The 15,659-nt window shown below is 50.7% G+C and overlaps 5 protein-coding genes across 5 annotated transcripts; 1 reads left to right on the top strand and 4 right to left on the bottom strand.

The window, feature by feature from the left end:
* Positions 1-1,095: 1,095 nt before the first annotated feature.
* On the bottom strand, positions 1,096-6,528 carry BCR38DRAFT_417716 (uncharacterized protein). The gene has a single exon (XM_040859171.1). It carries the CDS (start codon positions 6,425-6,427, stop codon positions 1,178-1,180), a length of 5,250 nt encoding a protein of 1,749 aa, XP_040721269.1. The 5' UTR covers positions 6,428-6,528; the 3' UTR covers positions 1,096-1,177.
* Positions 6,529-7,032: 504 nt separating this feature from the next.
* On the bottom strand, positions 7,033-7,988 carry BCR38DRAFT_417715 (uncharacterized protein). Its single transcript, XM_040859170.1, has 2 exons — positions 7,735-7,988; positions 7,033-7,680 (listed from the first exon to the last, which is right to left on the bottom strand). Exons 1-2 carry the CDS (start codon positions 7,842-7,844, stop codon positions 7,353-7,355), a joined length of 438 nt encoding a protein of 145 aa, XP_040721268.1. The 5' UTR covers positions 7,845-7,988; the 3' UTR covers positions 7,033-7,352.
* A 189-nt stretch (positions 7,989-8,177) lies between these two features.
* BCR38DRAFT_17523 (uncharacterized protein) lies at positions 8,178-9,065 on the bottom strand. Its single transcript, XM_040853888.1, has 2 exons — positions 8,352-9,065; positions 8,178-8,251 (listed from the first exon to the last, which is right to left on the bottom strand). Exon 1 carries the CDS (start codon positions 8,940-8,942, stop codon positions 8,511-8,513), a length of 432 nt encoding a protein of 143 aa, XP_040721267.1. The 5' UTR covers positions 8,943-9,065; the 3' UTR covers positions 8,178-8,251; positions 8,352-8,510.
* Positions 9,066-10,073: 1,008 nt separating this feature from the next.
* On the top strand, positions 10,074-12,181 carry BCR38DRAFT_404732 (chromatin assembly factor 1 subunit A-domain-containing protein; the record flags this gene model as incomplete). The annotated part of the gene is made up of 3 exons (XM_040857869.1): positions 10,074-10,257; positions 10,315-11,685; positions 11,742-12,181. 3 exons carry the CDS (start codon positions 10,074-10,076, stop codon positions 12,179-12,181), a joined length of 1,995 nt encoding a protein of 664 aa, XP_040721266.1.
* A 724-nt stretch (positions 12,182-12,905) lies between these two features.
* On the bottom strand, positions 12,906-15,154 carry BCR38DRAFT_417710 (translation initiation factor eIF 4e-like domain-containing protein). The gene is made up of 4 exons (XM_040859169.1): positions 14,633-15,154; positions 14,255-14,439; positions 13,622-14,210; positions 12,906-13,573 (listed from the first exon to the last, which is right to left on the bottom strand). Exons 1-4 carry the CDS (start codon positions 14,668-14,670, stop codon positions 13,363-13,365), a joined length of 1,023 nt encoding a protein of 340 aa, XP_040721265.1. The 5' UTR covers positions 14,671-15,154; the 3' UTR covers positions 12,906-13,362.
* Positions 15,155-15,659: the final 505 nt, after the last annotated feature.

Here is a 15,659-nt window from a genome sequence, read left to right as displayed (position 1 = left end):
GAGTATCCCAAGGTGACTGGCGGTGAACAGGCCCTCTGGTCAAGCACCGACCAGACGAGCCGCGGATCAGGTGCCGGGAAGAGCCAGCTCTCAGGGTTGCGCCTCCCATGGGGACGACCTTCTTTGCATGATGCGTTGTAGACATGTCACAATGATCATCTACAAGTCGTTAGTCTGCCCTTGCCCCGTGTTTCGATAGCATGCGCGAAGGTGTATGTGAACCAAACAAATCTAGATGACTTGCACCACGTCTGACATGGAAGAACTTGCGTCAAACGGTTTCCAGTCTGGCTTTAACAGCCAGGACGAGTCGCTCAACAAAACGGTACGCGATGGAGAAGTACAGAGATAAGGTACTTAAAGGTATATGGGAATCTGGAAGTAAATTTTCGACCGTTGCCGCAAGGTCAACCTTCCTGGGTTAGGCATATAGACAAAACACCCCGAAACTACTCTAGTTTACTTGCCAATGGTACCAAAAATACATAATATTCGATCAACTATTATAGAGGAAGTCATGAATAACCACGGGATATTTGCTAGGCTCGAAGCTTGGCAATGGTTGGTACTGAACCAGCGGTCCGTGTAAGTGATATCGACATGTTCTCTCTACGCGGTATCAGTGAATTAAGTAGACCCAAATGGGACATGCCGCATTCCAGGGCTGTCTGCTAGAAAGTGGCATTTCGCGAAGCCGAAAGCATTGCTAATGGCAAGAGCCGCTAGAAGACGTGCCTAGAATCGTGGCTGTGGTATACACTATGTCATCATAACACGTTGATCTGGGGCAGTGATTTAGGCCAAGTTTTATTACGCCTTATAACAAGCAATGACGACAAGAACGAAGACAAAAGTTGACTTCCCCATACCCCGGGAAAATCACGATATCATATTTCTCTGTGGAAGGAGACTGCATATTACACAGTGCAAAATAATCAGCGCAGATCATATGCATTCGTCGAGACATACCATTGGATGCCATGACCGACGTGACGAAAATGACATGTACAGTCTCGCATACAGGAGCAAAAATCCTGGAGTGTATAACAATGGCAAGTAACCAGTGGTCAAGTTCGATTTATCAAGTCATGAAATCGAAGAAATCGTCATGTTTCCTACTACGCTATGTAATTACCAGCAAAATCCCCTATGATGTTGAGAGCCAAAGCCTAATGATCTACTTAGACCTGCCCGCCGCAACGTTCTTATCATTGGCCTTGTCCAATTTTTGCCGCTCCTTCCCGTCCAAAAGTCCAAACCATTTTCGTAAAGATGCCGCATACACCGCCTCAGCTTCCCCATACTCGAGTGGGGGACCCTTAATCTGCGCTGGTTCGTCGGGGTCCTCCTTGTCAAAGACGGCCCAGCTAGAGGTATCCGTTGTTTTAAGTCCGAAGCCCCTGTCTGTGATGCTGACGACGGAGAAATTGCGTAGGAGGACGACATCGCCTGCCTTAACTCTGGGAAGAGACTCTTTATGAGGTCGATAGAGCTGCACTTCCACGACGCCGTTTGGACTAATGCTGTGGTCCGTGATGGTGAAAGACATCATATACTCCCTGGGGCCCCGTTTGGCCCGTTGCGGGTCAGCAGGCGTTATCAGCGCTACCGCCATGACGTCCACGATCTTGCTCAGGTGCTGGTTAAGGACTTTCAGGTTTGTACAATCCGCCAACTCGTCTCGAAGGTGACGAATGAGCCCAAGCCTCGACTGAAACACAACGTTGTTGCCTTCTCCCTCTAGCACCGTGCTAACTGGCGAGCTGGCGGCGGCCTTAGCTCCAAACTTGGGGGTCTTAGGTGAGGACTTGGCCGCAGCTTTGGAAGGAGTTTTCAAAGATGCCTTGGCCAACTGGACGCTTTCGTCGACGTCAATATCTGACATGAAGCTCTTCTGGTCCATAGATCTAGTGTGTGGCCGTGTTTCCGGCGTGGCTTCCCGTCTTCTCTTTCCACTTTTGGGAGCTGTTCCGCCTGTGGCCAGCTGCACACTTGGATCCGGGTCCGAAAGGTCGTCTGCAGGTTCGTCTGGAGATCCAGCAATGACTTCGAGCTGATTTGGTAGCTCAGGAGTGGCCGCATTGATTTCTACTAAGACTATCTTCGATGGCGTTGAACCGAGGATAGGAGATGGGGCTGACCCTTCCTCTTCTATCATCATGTTGTCCTCGTTGTCGTATTCTGGCAAGTGCTCCTGGGTTTCGGGTGGGCCATCATCTGACTTGGAGGATTGACGGAACTCTACCTCAAAGTACTGCGAGTCTTCCTCCATAAGGGCAGCTTGCAGAGCATCATCAGCTTCTAGTTGTGACAAGAAAGAGGCGCCTTCCCCGAAAGACTGATCAAAATTATGGTCGAGTGCCACACGGGCCTCCCGGACAGATTGTGTGATGTGTTCATTGCGAGTTGCCACAGCGACATCATCTTCGGGGATTTGGGTTTCCACGATGCCGGTTGATATCTCAACCCGCACCTCTGTTTCAGGAACGGGGATATCTTCCCGGCTTTGAAAAGGGGTTTCTCGCGATAAACTAGGACCGTCCAGGGCTGGTAACTCGACCCGCAACTCAGGCTCGGGCCCTGATGTCTCCGTTTGAGCCCCCAGATGCTCCTCCTGCGATACACTAGGGGCTTGCACATCCTCCATGAGGGGCAATTCCACACGAAGTTCAGTTTGGGTCTCAGTAATGTCCTCTTGGGCGTCCCTCGAGGCGCTAGGATCTTGCACGCCCTCCATGGCCGGCAAATAAACCCACAGCTCGGATCCAGAAATCTGATCGTCTTGAGCGCTGAGAGCCTCGTCCGACACAGTAGGATGTTGCAGTTCTTTGGTTGGTAACTCGGCAGGCAACTCGGATTTGGAACCACCGTCATCTTGGAAGCTAGAAGCCTTTGGAGAGATTGTAGTATCTTGGGGTTGTGCTTTGATCGGCAACTCAACGGGCAACTCAGATTCGGAATCATGCTGGTCAGAATTAATTTCTCGATGACTTTCCTGCGATGTGCTCAGGCTTTGACGTTCTTCAGTCACCACTTCCAAGGATTCTTCAACCATCAACGAGGGTTCAGCGGCGTTGAGAGATTCGTCTGCCACGAATTCCATCTCGGAGATTGTGACAGATTTTTGAGACAAGATTGACTCGTTTGGCTGTGTATCCATGGGTGTAAATAACTGATCCACGGCCAACTGGGACCCAACCAAGGAAGCGGTCTCTTGCATCACAATATCTGCTTCATCCTCGATGGCTTGGGACGGGAATGATTGGGTTAGAGGTGGCGAGGTCGGCGCAATAGTACGTTCCACTGCCGGCTCTGGCTTCTGCTCGATGACGCTCGATGTTGGCGGAGGCATGTTCTTCTCGGCTTGGTCGTGCTCTGCCACATCATCCTGCCGACTGATTTGAACATCTTCAATCACCACCTTTATTCCAGCCATGTCGTCTTCTCTGACCCCGTCGACAGGCCCATCTATTTCCATGGCATCATCATCAGTTTGGCTTTCCTTGACAGAACCGCCTGTTCCCATCTCGACATCCTGATGACTGCCCCCAGTGGGCTCAATTAATTCTTCGACGCCAAATTCTCGTTCGCCTTTCTGTCCATCTTGCATGTCATCTGCTCGGGCTTGACTATGTTTATCGGGCTCTGTGTCTTCCATGGCTGGAGCGTTATTTTTGGGGACAACTTCCCTGGTGTCTAATCGGGCTGAGAGCGTTGTGCCACTTAGAAGTGGAGTTTCCACAAGTTGCACCTCTTCAAGCTCCTCATCTTCAGCCATGGCCAGGTTTTCCAGAGCCTCTTCGTCAGCAAGCTCTTGTTCAGAGCCCTCTTCAGCTTCGGAGCCACCGAATTCGCACCCGGCATCTTCACCATTGTCCGTAAAGCCCTCAACCTCGCTCCCCTCTGTCATCTGTCGTTCTTGTCCCTGCTCCTGCTCCTGCTCCTGCTCATCTTTGTCGTCGCTCATAACACCATACACGAGCGATTCTGGCATCGAATCCACCACCACTTGACCTTGTCTACTTTCTTCCTGTTGCTCAGGTTCAGGCTCGTTTTCGTTTTCGCTAATGGTGCCATACACGGGTGGTTCTGGCATTGGCTCCGTCGCCGCGGCGCCTTGTTGCTTGCTTTCATTGCCATGCTCATTTTCGCCTTCCCCGCCCTCCTGACTTTGAGGACAATAAACAGGTGGTCCCTGCATCAGTTCCGCCGCCGCCGGACCCTGATGGACACTGGTGTGTTCTGCCTCACGTTCGCGCTCATTTTCGCCTTCCCCGTCCTCTTCGCTTTCAGGGTCATATGCGGACGATTCCGGCATCAACTCTACTGCAACTGGCCCTTGTTGCGTACTTGATATGCTCCGCGTCAGCGGCTGAGGAGGCCGGGGAGGCGATTGGGTTTCTTGATCTTCATCATCGCCTTCATCTTCTGATGACGATATTAGGTCGATAACCATGGGTTCAGCCGGTTTGGATGGTGGTGCTGAAGGTGCGTTATTGCCTATTTCGTCATCACTCTCAAATTCTTCTTCGTCATACTCGTCGTCATCGTACCCATCTTCCTCGTCCCAATTCTCCCCTTCCTCGCCATCGTCGAATTCTGGTTCCAATTGATGTGGCCGTAAATCTTCGTCGTGACTATCATCCTCATCATCCGCTGGCCCAACGTAATTCCGAGTATCGTAGTCGCCACCCTTCTCCTCGTCGTCATACTCCGGCTCATCGTCATCCGAGTACTGAACGCCAATCTCATCTTCTAGATCGGCATCTTCATCAAGATCCCCTTCTTCGACATCAACCTGTGCACCAAACCCCCCCGGCCCACTGATGGAGAGCTCACCATGGTCTAGTCTAGCGGGTAGCTCGGCGGGAGCCTCCGGCTCGGCTAATTCATCTTCGGAGTCGTTCTCACCAATGACCAGTGCAGATTCGGGCGTTTGACCATCATTGCTGCCTACATGATCTGTGAGAGGCCTTGAAGAAGATCGCCGGGGGTTGTTCACGGTGGACCACAGCAGAGTACTTGTACTCGTGGCCAAGGGTTGTCGGGATTCAGAGGTCGTTCGCGCATATGTATTCGCAGGTGCAGCGATACTCTGTTGCGCGAAAGGATTGGTGGGTGCCGAGGTGGTGATTTGCGGGAAGGGCAGAGAAGTAACAGGTGGAAACAGAGATTCATGTGGCATCGCAGAGCCGGCGTTTCCGAAGCCACCGGGTGGAGGCGAGGGTATGCTAGGACGATACGCGTCCGGCAGTTCTGCTGGGGGCACATCGTCTGAAGGTAGGTCTGGGTAGGTAGCTGATGGGTCTTGAATTGGTGAAGGGTCCCAACCTCGTTGGTAGTGAGTAACACCAATACCAATTTCAATGTTTGATCCGAACGGTGCATTTCTCTCGTGACTGCTGGCGAAAGTACCCGTGCTCATATATGATGGATTAGACTTGTGTGTCGTCGTTTCCCAGCCGTTGGCAGGGAACACTCGATGGCCGTGATCTAACGCACTATTTGTTACGAAGGGGTCCATCGCTTGGGTTGTTTGATGATTAAAAGGTTCCCCAAAGTCTTGAGACAATGTATCTGGGGGTGGTATATCGAGTTCCATAGTCTGACAACCCCCATCAATCATCTCAGGACGTGGAGAAGAGGGAGATTGCGTCTCCTGCTTGTTACTGGAAGTTTCATCATCCGATTCGTCTACGGCAGGCGTTGGTTGCGGCTCAGGACTCCGTGACTGGCTACTATACCGCCACGCACCACTGTACCGTCCAAAACGCGCTCTCTTACGACCTTTGCCTTTGACACCGCCGTCATCATCGAAAACATCCAAGCCGCCCTCGAAAAGGGAGCCATATGACACCCTAGCCCTCTTGATGAATGCTGGGGACGCATACTCGTTCTCTTCCAGTCTGTTGAGAGATGGGATTTTGAGTGGTGTTGGCGCCAAATTCGTTACCGGCGAGAGATCGAATGAAGCGATGTTGACTTCAGGTTGTGGACTCGGCGCGGCGGTTTCTTTGGGCTCGGGTAAAGGAGGGTGGTCTACGTCGATAATCGTAGTCGCGCCGCCCTTGTCGGCTAGGTTGACCTGTAACAGAAGCTTCTCTGAGAACTTCAACTGCCAGTCAATATTGGCTCCAGGAACTCTGGACTGGTCGGCCTTTTCCCATTCTGCGCCTTCCAAGCTTATAAGTACTTCGTCGCCGGGACCCAGGCCACAGTCTGCGACCGATTTCGCGCTCGAACCTGCGAAATTGACGCGAACCTGGCCCTTCGAAAGCCGGAGACGGAATTCTGGCTCTGCTAGAGTGAATGCGATCGAGTTATTGACGGAATTGTAAGGCCAAACGATCGTGACAACACCGCGCACGCTGGAACCCGTTTGAGGGTTAAGCTGCGCTATGCGTGTTGGTTTATCACTGAAAGCCATCGTTGGCTCATCGTTATTCGTAGCGCATCTGATTTTCCTTGTTGGCCTCGTGTCGTTCTGGATGATGTTGTGTGCAGACGGACGAAACTTGGAGCTTAGACGCAAACGGCGGCGTTTGCAGGCCAGGAACGAACGCGGTTGTGGAAGCTTGAAGCTGTCATAGCTTATCGATAAGGAATGCGGTTCCCAAAATCAATAGATCAGTTGAAGAATGTTGAAGTGGTTGCTGTGTTTTGATCGACTCATAGGTGTAATTTTTCTTCATCTGAATTAATTAAATCATTCTGCAGCCTGACTTGGAAATCCTCAAATAGTTGAGACCGTCCTGTTGAATTGTCAAGCCTTTCCCCGGACACATGAACTCGACCTGTCACCATTGTCTACTCTAGTCTTGAGTAGATATAGGGTTCGTTTGCTCCATATGTCCCTGCCCTTTTTACCTATTTATATGCGTCCAACATCCCAGAATACTTGAAGAGACGTCACCTCAGTCCAAATTCTGTGTTAACGCCGAGTTCATCATCACAGATGTCATCGTTGGTTACTGGAGTGACGAAAGGGCCAAGAGCGAGTTCGCTTCGTGCTTACAAGACATTCCGAAAGCACAGCCGATCTTGCTTCATACCTGCAATTCTCAAACTCATAAGATGTTCCAGTAATTTTTTGGCCAGTTTGATTTCACGGTGGGGTTGAGGCCTTCCTGCTATGATACACCGTGGTGAAATAGAGTCGTATCTCCTTCCCAATCTATAATATGGTTTGCCTGTTCTATAACCCGGGCCAACCCATAGCATATTATACATAAAGTAGCGTCATCGGAAAAGGTATCAAGGGCCCGGCCATGAGTGGCCCTTGACGACCTGCCGGCGTAGCTGCTCACCCGTCTTGCAACGCCCCACGCCGCATCTATACTGTCACGCGCGAACTAGTTGGACAGCATTTTCCGCCCCTTGCTCTTCCTCCTTTGTAGTGTTCGGCGCCCTGTCCGTGTTTGTATCCGGCTCAAGAACCCATGTCTACGCTTTCGCACCAATCGACTCGTGCGCGCCATTGTTGGGCGGGGGCCACATCGGATCTGAACACCAAATAGTGCGGGATTTGAGGTGATCGCGCTCTTTGGGACTATATCGAGTGTTGCCGAATCAGCTGGACTGGTGATGACTGTGGGTGCCGGGTTGGCTAATATAGATGACCGAAAGACGGTGTTTAAGCGTGGTTGGAGGGTTGGGCGCAGAGATGGCAGGGATGAGAAGCTTCTGGCAATGGTGAGCGTCATGAACGGAAGCTGATGTAAGGATGATATGTACCTCTTTGCGACGACGCCTTGGCTGCTTGAGATCGCAGGCGCGACCTTGCTGCACCCGCAAGCTCGCGACAGCGCCACTCGAGCTGAGGACGAGAGAGTGAATAGCCTCATTGTATCCAGCGGTGAGATATGGGTGGCGATCTCTTCAGCCACTTATCGAGGGAAATTGTTGGAACTTCAATCCAGCTGTCTTTGATCAACAAGCGATTCGTTCGTCATCAGGGTGGACGGTGCTCGTAGCTCGATCTGCCAAAATTTCCCAGCAGTGGTTGTCGGCCCGCCATAATCCGATACCACTTGGCTAACGTCTGATCATTAGCGGCAGCCGCTGCTATTTCTACTATCATCTCTATCAAGCCATTGTCGGCGTGGCTATAAAGTACAATTGAGCACCAGAGCAGCCATTTCCCAATGGCTTCTTTCCTCATCTTTTATGCCAAGCTACTCAGACTCTGATCTCTGATATCTGCATTTGAGGCGAACTTCACCACTAAACTCCTAGGCTTCACATCGCGAACCTTATACGCGGCACCTTGTTAGCAGGGACGAGATATCGTTTGGCATGTTGAATATGTGATACACCTGAATCTAGGTAATAATCTGAAGGGCAATACTCACGGTGCATACGTACCATAGTAAGTCCTAAGTAGGTACGCCGAGATGGACGACATGTAAACTTGTGGTTATTGCCATGACTATTTCGACCTTCATTATAACCTGCAACGTGTTTCCAATGTGGTCAAAATATTTCAGGACACGACGCATTGGGCTGCTTATTCAATCAGGTGGCCGTCTTGCGTCCATCACTATAAGATACAGTTCACCATTCGCAGTCACTCTTCTATAATGACAGAACTGCCTTTCCTTCGTGGCCCACGCTTGAAATCCGCAGGCAGCACTTTGACAATTCCGTCTCACATTATCCAGGCAAAATTCCCAGCGTGTAGCCCCAGTACAATTTATACAACGATAATACATCAAAAGACAAAGCACAAAGATTTTCTTCCTCATGACACTGCTCGAGGCAATGCTCACAACGAAAAATGTGTATGTGGTATCAAAAATTCCCCCACTCACGGCCCCGAAGGACAGTGAAGCATGGCAAACACCGCGATGTGCAATGCAGGTTTTCCATGCTACCTCCCCAAATGCTTGATCTTGGGAAGGTGTAAGAAGGTAAGTATGAAGAAGAAAAGAGAAAAGACACATGCAGAAGATGGGAGGGAGGCCAGATATTTGTACTGAGATCCCTGGGCGGTGGGAGAGGTCGGGTGGCAGAATGGTTTGCCAAGAGGCGTGTTATTGTTCATCCCAACCGAGGATCAACAATGGGGTCATCTACTTTTAGACTAGCGCATGGCTCAATTGTTCTTGGCATTCCTTGTGGTGTCATCATCCATGGTTGTGCAAAGCAACTGTGAATTGTTCCCAGAGTATAGACTTTTGGAAAACTGCAAGTAAATAAAATATACTTGAAGATTTGAAACTTGACAAGCACAAGTAATGTCATGTTCAGCCTGTCCCTAATCCACTTTGATTATGTTTTTATTAAAAAGAAAGCTTTTTGCGTGGCTTGGTGAACTTACACATGTGATACACATGATCTAATGTTAGAATAGTTTCTGTAACTGAACCTTCTGATAACACCTACAGGAGCTCAAAATCCAAGACTCGGCCAGTCGTGTTAAAGCGTTATAATTTGTGCTTGCAAACCTTGAGGCATGATATGAAGCCATGTTCATGATACCACTCACACATTTGTTGACCAGCTCTCAACCGGAACGACACAAACCTTGGCTTCAAATGAAGAAAATCATGTCACTCAATGTTAACAGAAAAACACAATCGCAGTTTTCAGCAAAATCAACATCCCATTACATTATTGAGTGGTAATCGAAATGAAGCCATTCAGGGCTACTACTTCTTCCACTAAAATAGCTGCCGGCTGAGGGCACGGACCCGACAAATCATAATGCACTTCGACTATTCGACCGCAACGCGCTCAAACGCGTCCCTTCGCGCATTCCCTCTAGTAACAGGCGGCGACTCTCAATCTTTATGGCTTCAAAACTCCAGAAAACGTGACCTGCAATCGAAGGTCAGCGCAACTGGCCACATTATCCAAAAGTAAGGGTCAGCACCGTTGTCCTTGGTGAACAATCAATGCCTTGAAAATTTGTTCCTTTGAGCCCCTAACGTGCTTCCTTTCTTCCCCAACGTCACCCGAGGCAATTCATCTTGATTTCTTCCGCATCGACTTTAACCGCAACATCTCGACTCAGCGTGACCTGTGGCAACCTGTAAACCATCAAGCTAGGCTTCGGGCTGTTCTGAACGCAAATGCCTTTGTTCGACGTAGCCAGCAACGTCCAGCAGACCGAGACAGCGGCGAGAAAGCGCAGTCACGCCGAGTTCGCTGATGCCACTGTCCACCTCCCCACTGACGAAAGCCTCACGTTGGAGAATCTGGGACTGCCTAAGGATTTCATAACATCCGCCTCGATGGCAGGCCTACCCACACGCCGTAAGTGTTCATCACCTCCTCTTCTATAGGTTCTACTCTAACCCGCTTCTCCTACAGAAACATCTCCGATTCCTATCATCACTATGCCCGCCCAATCGCCGCCATCGAGCAGCAGCCCTGCTGCTATGACCGAAGCGGGATCTAGCACACCCGACAAGAACTCCTTTTCCCCGAATCCTACATCTTCAAAGTCGTCTGGTCTTCAGAAGTCACCTAGCCCTAACCAACAACACCCCACGGCACCCGCTGTGCAACCATCAAGTACAACCACGATGTCCGCATCAACTACCAACCAGATTCAGGCGGGTGTTAAACGAAGGCATAAAGCTGTGAAGACCGCCGCCGAGAAAGCGCAAGAGGAGCAAGAGCGCGCAGAGAAGCGGCGAAAAAAGGCCGAGGTTGATGCAGAGAGAGAAGCTGCGAAAGCCGAGAAAGAAGCTGCCAGGCTCGAGAGAGAAGCTGCGAAACGTGAGAGAGACGCTGCCAAGGCCGCAGAGAAAGCGAAAGCCGATGCGGAGAAGGAGAAAAAAGCGAAGCAGCAGCCCAGTCTGCGAGCCTTCTTCATAAAACCCAAGCAAGTGGATGTTGGTCCAACGACGCCTGTGAAGCAAACAAGTGGCAATACTGCCAAAGACCGTACGACAGATGATGTTGCGAATGCGAGCCCGGATCTCGCCAAGAAAGACCGCAAGACGAACATGTCAGAGTACGAGCGCAGATTCAAGCCATTCTACGTCAAACAGGACGTGACTATGGCTGGGCCGTCGTCATTTTCTATGGACGAAGAGACGAAGCAGGCAAAGTCCGACATACTGGATAAGTATATCTGTGGAGAGCGTGGCGAGGTTTCCGTCACACCATTTGAACCTGTGAACGCCTTCCAACTGAATGGTCTGCATACCAGGCGGGGGATCCTTCATTTCAGTGTTGCAAAGATCATGTCCGAGATGTACGGCGATCCCGTTGACAACCGGCTTGGTGTCCCGCCCATTAGAACGGAGTCGCAAATGGTTCGGTACAATAGCGTGCAAGAGCAACTCGATGCGATTCCGATAAAAATACTGTCCTTCTATGAGGACGTACGCCCGCCGTACGTTGGCACTGTCACATCCAATATGGACTGTACCCTCCACAAGCTCGCGCGTCGACCGACTGGCCGCGTCTTAAAACTCAACTACGACTACGATTCTGAGGCCGAGTGGGAGGAAGAAGAGGGCGAGGATCTTGATGATTGTGAGGAAGAAGATGACGACAACGAGGTTGACGAGGAAATGGCAGATTTTCTGGATGATGCCGATGATGCAGCCACTGCCCGGCCGGGCTTTCTGCGCGAAAGTTCACCAAAGAGCACTGGTATTTGTTTTGAAAATGCGAAGCGGCTTGGGCCCCAGCCCGCTGCTTACAAGTACCGCATGGAGTTCCTTTTGGGTAATTTGAAGAAGACTCAAGGCGCAACGATGAAATTGAGCTAACTTTTGTCCCAGAACCTCTCCAAGATCATTCCATGATTGATCCTTTTTCGACTGAGTACTGGCAACCGAAGCCTTCGGCCTCAAGGGCAGCTGCAGCGGCTGCTCTTCAGCAACCGCCCGCCCTTCCCACATCTGCGCCTATGGGACCTCCCGCAGCACCGAGTGACGCGTTTGCGAGGCTGGCCGCATCAGCTGCCGGCTCTGCCTCCACTACGGACGTCAAGGACATCGTCCCGAAACAAATTCTTGACGAATTTAAACGTGCTGTCATTAGTGATGACATCAATTTCCTCACCAAGGTGGGGATTGTTGATATGCTGGCGAAGAGATTTCCTCTGTGCACACGCGCGCAAGTCAAAAATACCATTGAGAAGATCGCTGAACGAGTTCCTGTTCCCGGTGGACGAAAGTCGGACAAGCGCTGGGTGTTGCTCCCCGAATTTGCTCTTTGAAGGCGAGAAGATCACCTCCGGCTTTCGGGGACGAGCCAGACACAACCTTTGTGCCGACGATTCCAACTGCACGTTTGAGCTTTTTTTGGTCCCTAAATCCAATTTCGATGCAACGGCGTTATGGTACGGCATGAATGGCAAAAAGCCTTGTATTCAACAGAGGCGTACGGAAGGGAAAGTAAGAGGAGATGGCTATTTGTTTTTCGTCATCCATCCGTAACGGCTGGACGAAAGAGACGGACTACTTGATGTTGTCAGCCGGTTAACCACTGTATGAGAGGGCAGACACAGAGGAAGGAGGGACAGGCTGAGCTTAGAGTACCTACACTAAGTTTATAGGGGTTACAACCAATCCGCTGTCTTTTGGTACATCCGCAACTGGATCTCTATAGATAATTAAGATGAAGATATGATGACACAGCGATTGTTAGACTTGGAAATTACACCACCTACTCAAAACAGGGCCATGGAATCTGGGATAGCTAAGTGAACTGAACTGAACTGAACTGAACTGAACCATATTCGTTTTCTCGCTACCCTAGGGTGGGTCCTCTATGCACAGCCGGGACATGCTGTCAGCTCATACTTACCGAGCTGCTTTTCTCTTAACTGGTAGATGAGGCTTCGCATCTGCATATACTGTAAGTGATCCCCAACTTGTGAAAATGAAACGCTGTGTGTTACTTCCTTCTCTCACGACATGTCAATGAGATACTTCGAGTTTGCCTTTAACTCAACTCATATCTTCATAAGCTTCTTAGATTTATTATCAGATTGCTTTCGCTATGCTTTAGCACTCAGGCCGCTACCAGTGCTTTAGACCGGTCCTCCCATGATTTCCTGGTGATGCTACACAGTAAAGTACACGCGCTATTGCAGCTCTGCGCCACTGATAAACATGATCAAATGGCATAGAAACATATTCCTCGTCGGTGGGCAACCCCCCCGGTGTCATCTCCATTCGTAATGTCAGGCGGTGACGGTCTTTCCTCGCGAATCTGACCATCAAATGTCACAGCCATGGGTAGTAGCTTGGGATTGACCATGCCCAATCTTACTGGCACCAACTGGTCCAGTCGTTCAAGCTACGAACCTAGCAGAACCCGGTGAAGTGGCCTTCAGGGGTTTAGCTTTTGGGCTTTGAGGATTATGGAGGCTGTAATCCTAGGACAACGATCAGACTACGACCGCTGCTCCTCTTGAGATTGTCTTGGGTTATTGTTATCATTATGGCGCGAGGTTCGCTTGCCGCCCTCGCCATGGTGATGGTTAGCGGCAGCCTTCTCGCGACGCTGTTCATCAATGGAGGCACGCTGCTGCATGCTCTCATCGTGGCTCTTGAATTCGAAGCGAGTGTCAGAAGGACATGCAAGTACCAAGCGCATCGTGTCCCTGCATTGGTTAGCTGTTGGCCGAGGTAGCAGATGAGGCCGTATATACCTTATCTTGAGGACTCGCTGGCCTGTGGACGCTGTCCAGATGCTGATGATGTCTTCACCATTACGCACGCTCAGCACCGCCCCATTCACCACGTCATCTTCCCCTTCTCCAAATTGGCCACCTATGCATGCCAGTTGGATCAAGCCCCAGTAGCGATCCGCTATGCCCTTCTTCAGTCGTAATACCCATTTGCCTCCCTGCTTGTTCTCGTCATCTTCCCATATCGGACGCACACCCTTCTTGAAGAGGTGGTAGTCCGTTACCACAGGAAGGGCGGAAGGCGGCTTCAAGTGCTTGTAAATTGCAGAGAACTCCTCGGCCGTCTGCGCTTGAGCGATTGGATGTATTGTCTTCTCGTACTCGATGTAGCCGTTGGCTTTGCTGATGGGCGGTCGAGTCCAGAATACCCATGTGTCGAGAAGTGCGTGCGAAGAAGGCGTAATCTTCTTCTCATCAAAGCTTAAGATAGATTGCTTGCCGACAGTCGACCTCAGAGCTTCCTTGGACGACTTCTCGGCAGACGGGGTCTTGCTCCCAACCATACCCATAGCCATCTCGAAAGGGTTGCCCGGTGTCTTTGGCGTCTTAGCTGAGCTGAAGGAGGCGAATACCCCGAGCCAAGCCCGAAGGTACTAGAACCTCCTCCGGGTCCGGTTGCGGACGGCGAAGCTAGTCCACCACCGGGCGCCGGCGCCGAGTTGAAGGGGATGGAGCGGCCATGGGAGGATGTCGGTCCATTTCGGCGGGAGAGGGACGAGTAGTCCCGAGGGTTGGCGGCGCTGTCGGTCTGATTAGTTGACAAGGAGAGGTTGCTAGTGCTATATGTAAAATTAGCTAGCTGAGCTGGTAAAGCGGCCCAATGATGGTGCGAGTCAAAACTCGGCAGAGATTGCCTCTGTCACTAAACGCATGCTGCATTGAATAAAACAAATCATATTACGCCGTGAGAAAGCTGTGTGACGGCATGGAAGACGCAACAGACTACCGTCGTATGGCAGAGGGGCAACTCACTTAGTACGACGACTCCAGATGGGGTTCTTGTTATCCATGAGGAAAACTTTGGGGGACGTCTGGCGATATATGCAAAATGTGATCCTGTGACCTTCTCTCCCCCAAATGCTATACTGGCTTTCCTGAAGTTTGCGCGGTTCAGACTATTCGATAGGCGCTTTTGGGGGCTTGCGATGACGCTTCACAATGGGACACACGGGTGTGTGGCAAGGGTCGATGAGCTGAGCGACAATGGTGATGTCAGGATGGGCTGGGCGAGTATGTCTTGCTTTGATCGGCAGGTGTGGGAATGGGGGTTAGGAATCGCAGTAGTTATCAAATAATTATCTAATTGATGTAGCGGTGGGCGTAGCAGGTCCGGTTGAGCGGATGGGCGAAGTCGTGCAGATAGATTGATTTGAAAGTTTGGAGATATCAGACAAGAAGGCCAAAATGTTTTCAATGCGCCCCAGATTCGTTCAGCAGGCGGCGTGAATGCAGGGCCGACCAGGTGGTAGGTAACTGACGCTAGCTGCCGCCATGCGAACAACAACCTTTTACTTACGCCTGCCATAACTGTTGTGGTCCCACCTGGAATTATGGAGCGCATTCAAAGAGCACTTGGCCTGCACGACCCACTTTGGTCTCAGCTTCCTGAAGTCGTCGACGAATTGCCCAAGTGATACCTCACTTTTACGAGGTACTCGTGATGCTATGGAGTGCAGAGAGGCATGATTGAGATGATGAGTGCTGTTGCAGATTCCTGCATTAAAATCACGAGGCTGGTGTAATCCACTGTAAGACTCCTGATTGTATCAGGGTCTTTATTGGAATTCCTTGCATGTGAGGTGATTGTGGTTGCTATGATGATGTAATACTTTGCCCACCGAGGAACTGAACCGGACAATGCAAATTGAGGATGCGGGACACAGCTAGGTCTATCTTAGTACATGATACCATAACTTCGACACCGTCTTCAATTTTTACCAGCTAGAACTGGCCCGAGTCTCCTGGAATTGATACCAGGCTTTACCGCGCTATCAAGCCA

Source organism: Pseudomassariella vexata (genome assembly GCF_002105095.1).
Source record: "Pseudomassariella vexata strain CBS 129021 chromosome Unknown BCR38scaffold_1, whole genome shotgun sequence".
NCBI classification, from domain to species: domain Eukaryota; kingdom Fungi; phylum Ascomycota; class Sordariomycetes; order Amphisphaeriales; family Pseudomassariaceae; genus Pseudomassariella; species Pseudomassariella vexata.
Note: the sequence above shows the minus strand (reverse complement) of the source record. Positions and strands in the feature narration are given on the sequence as shown.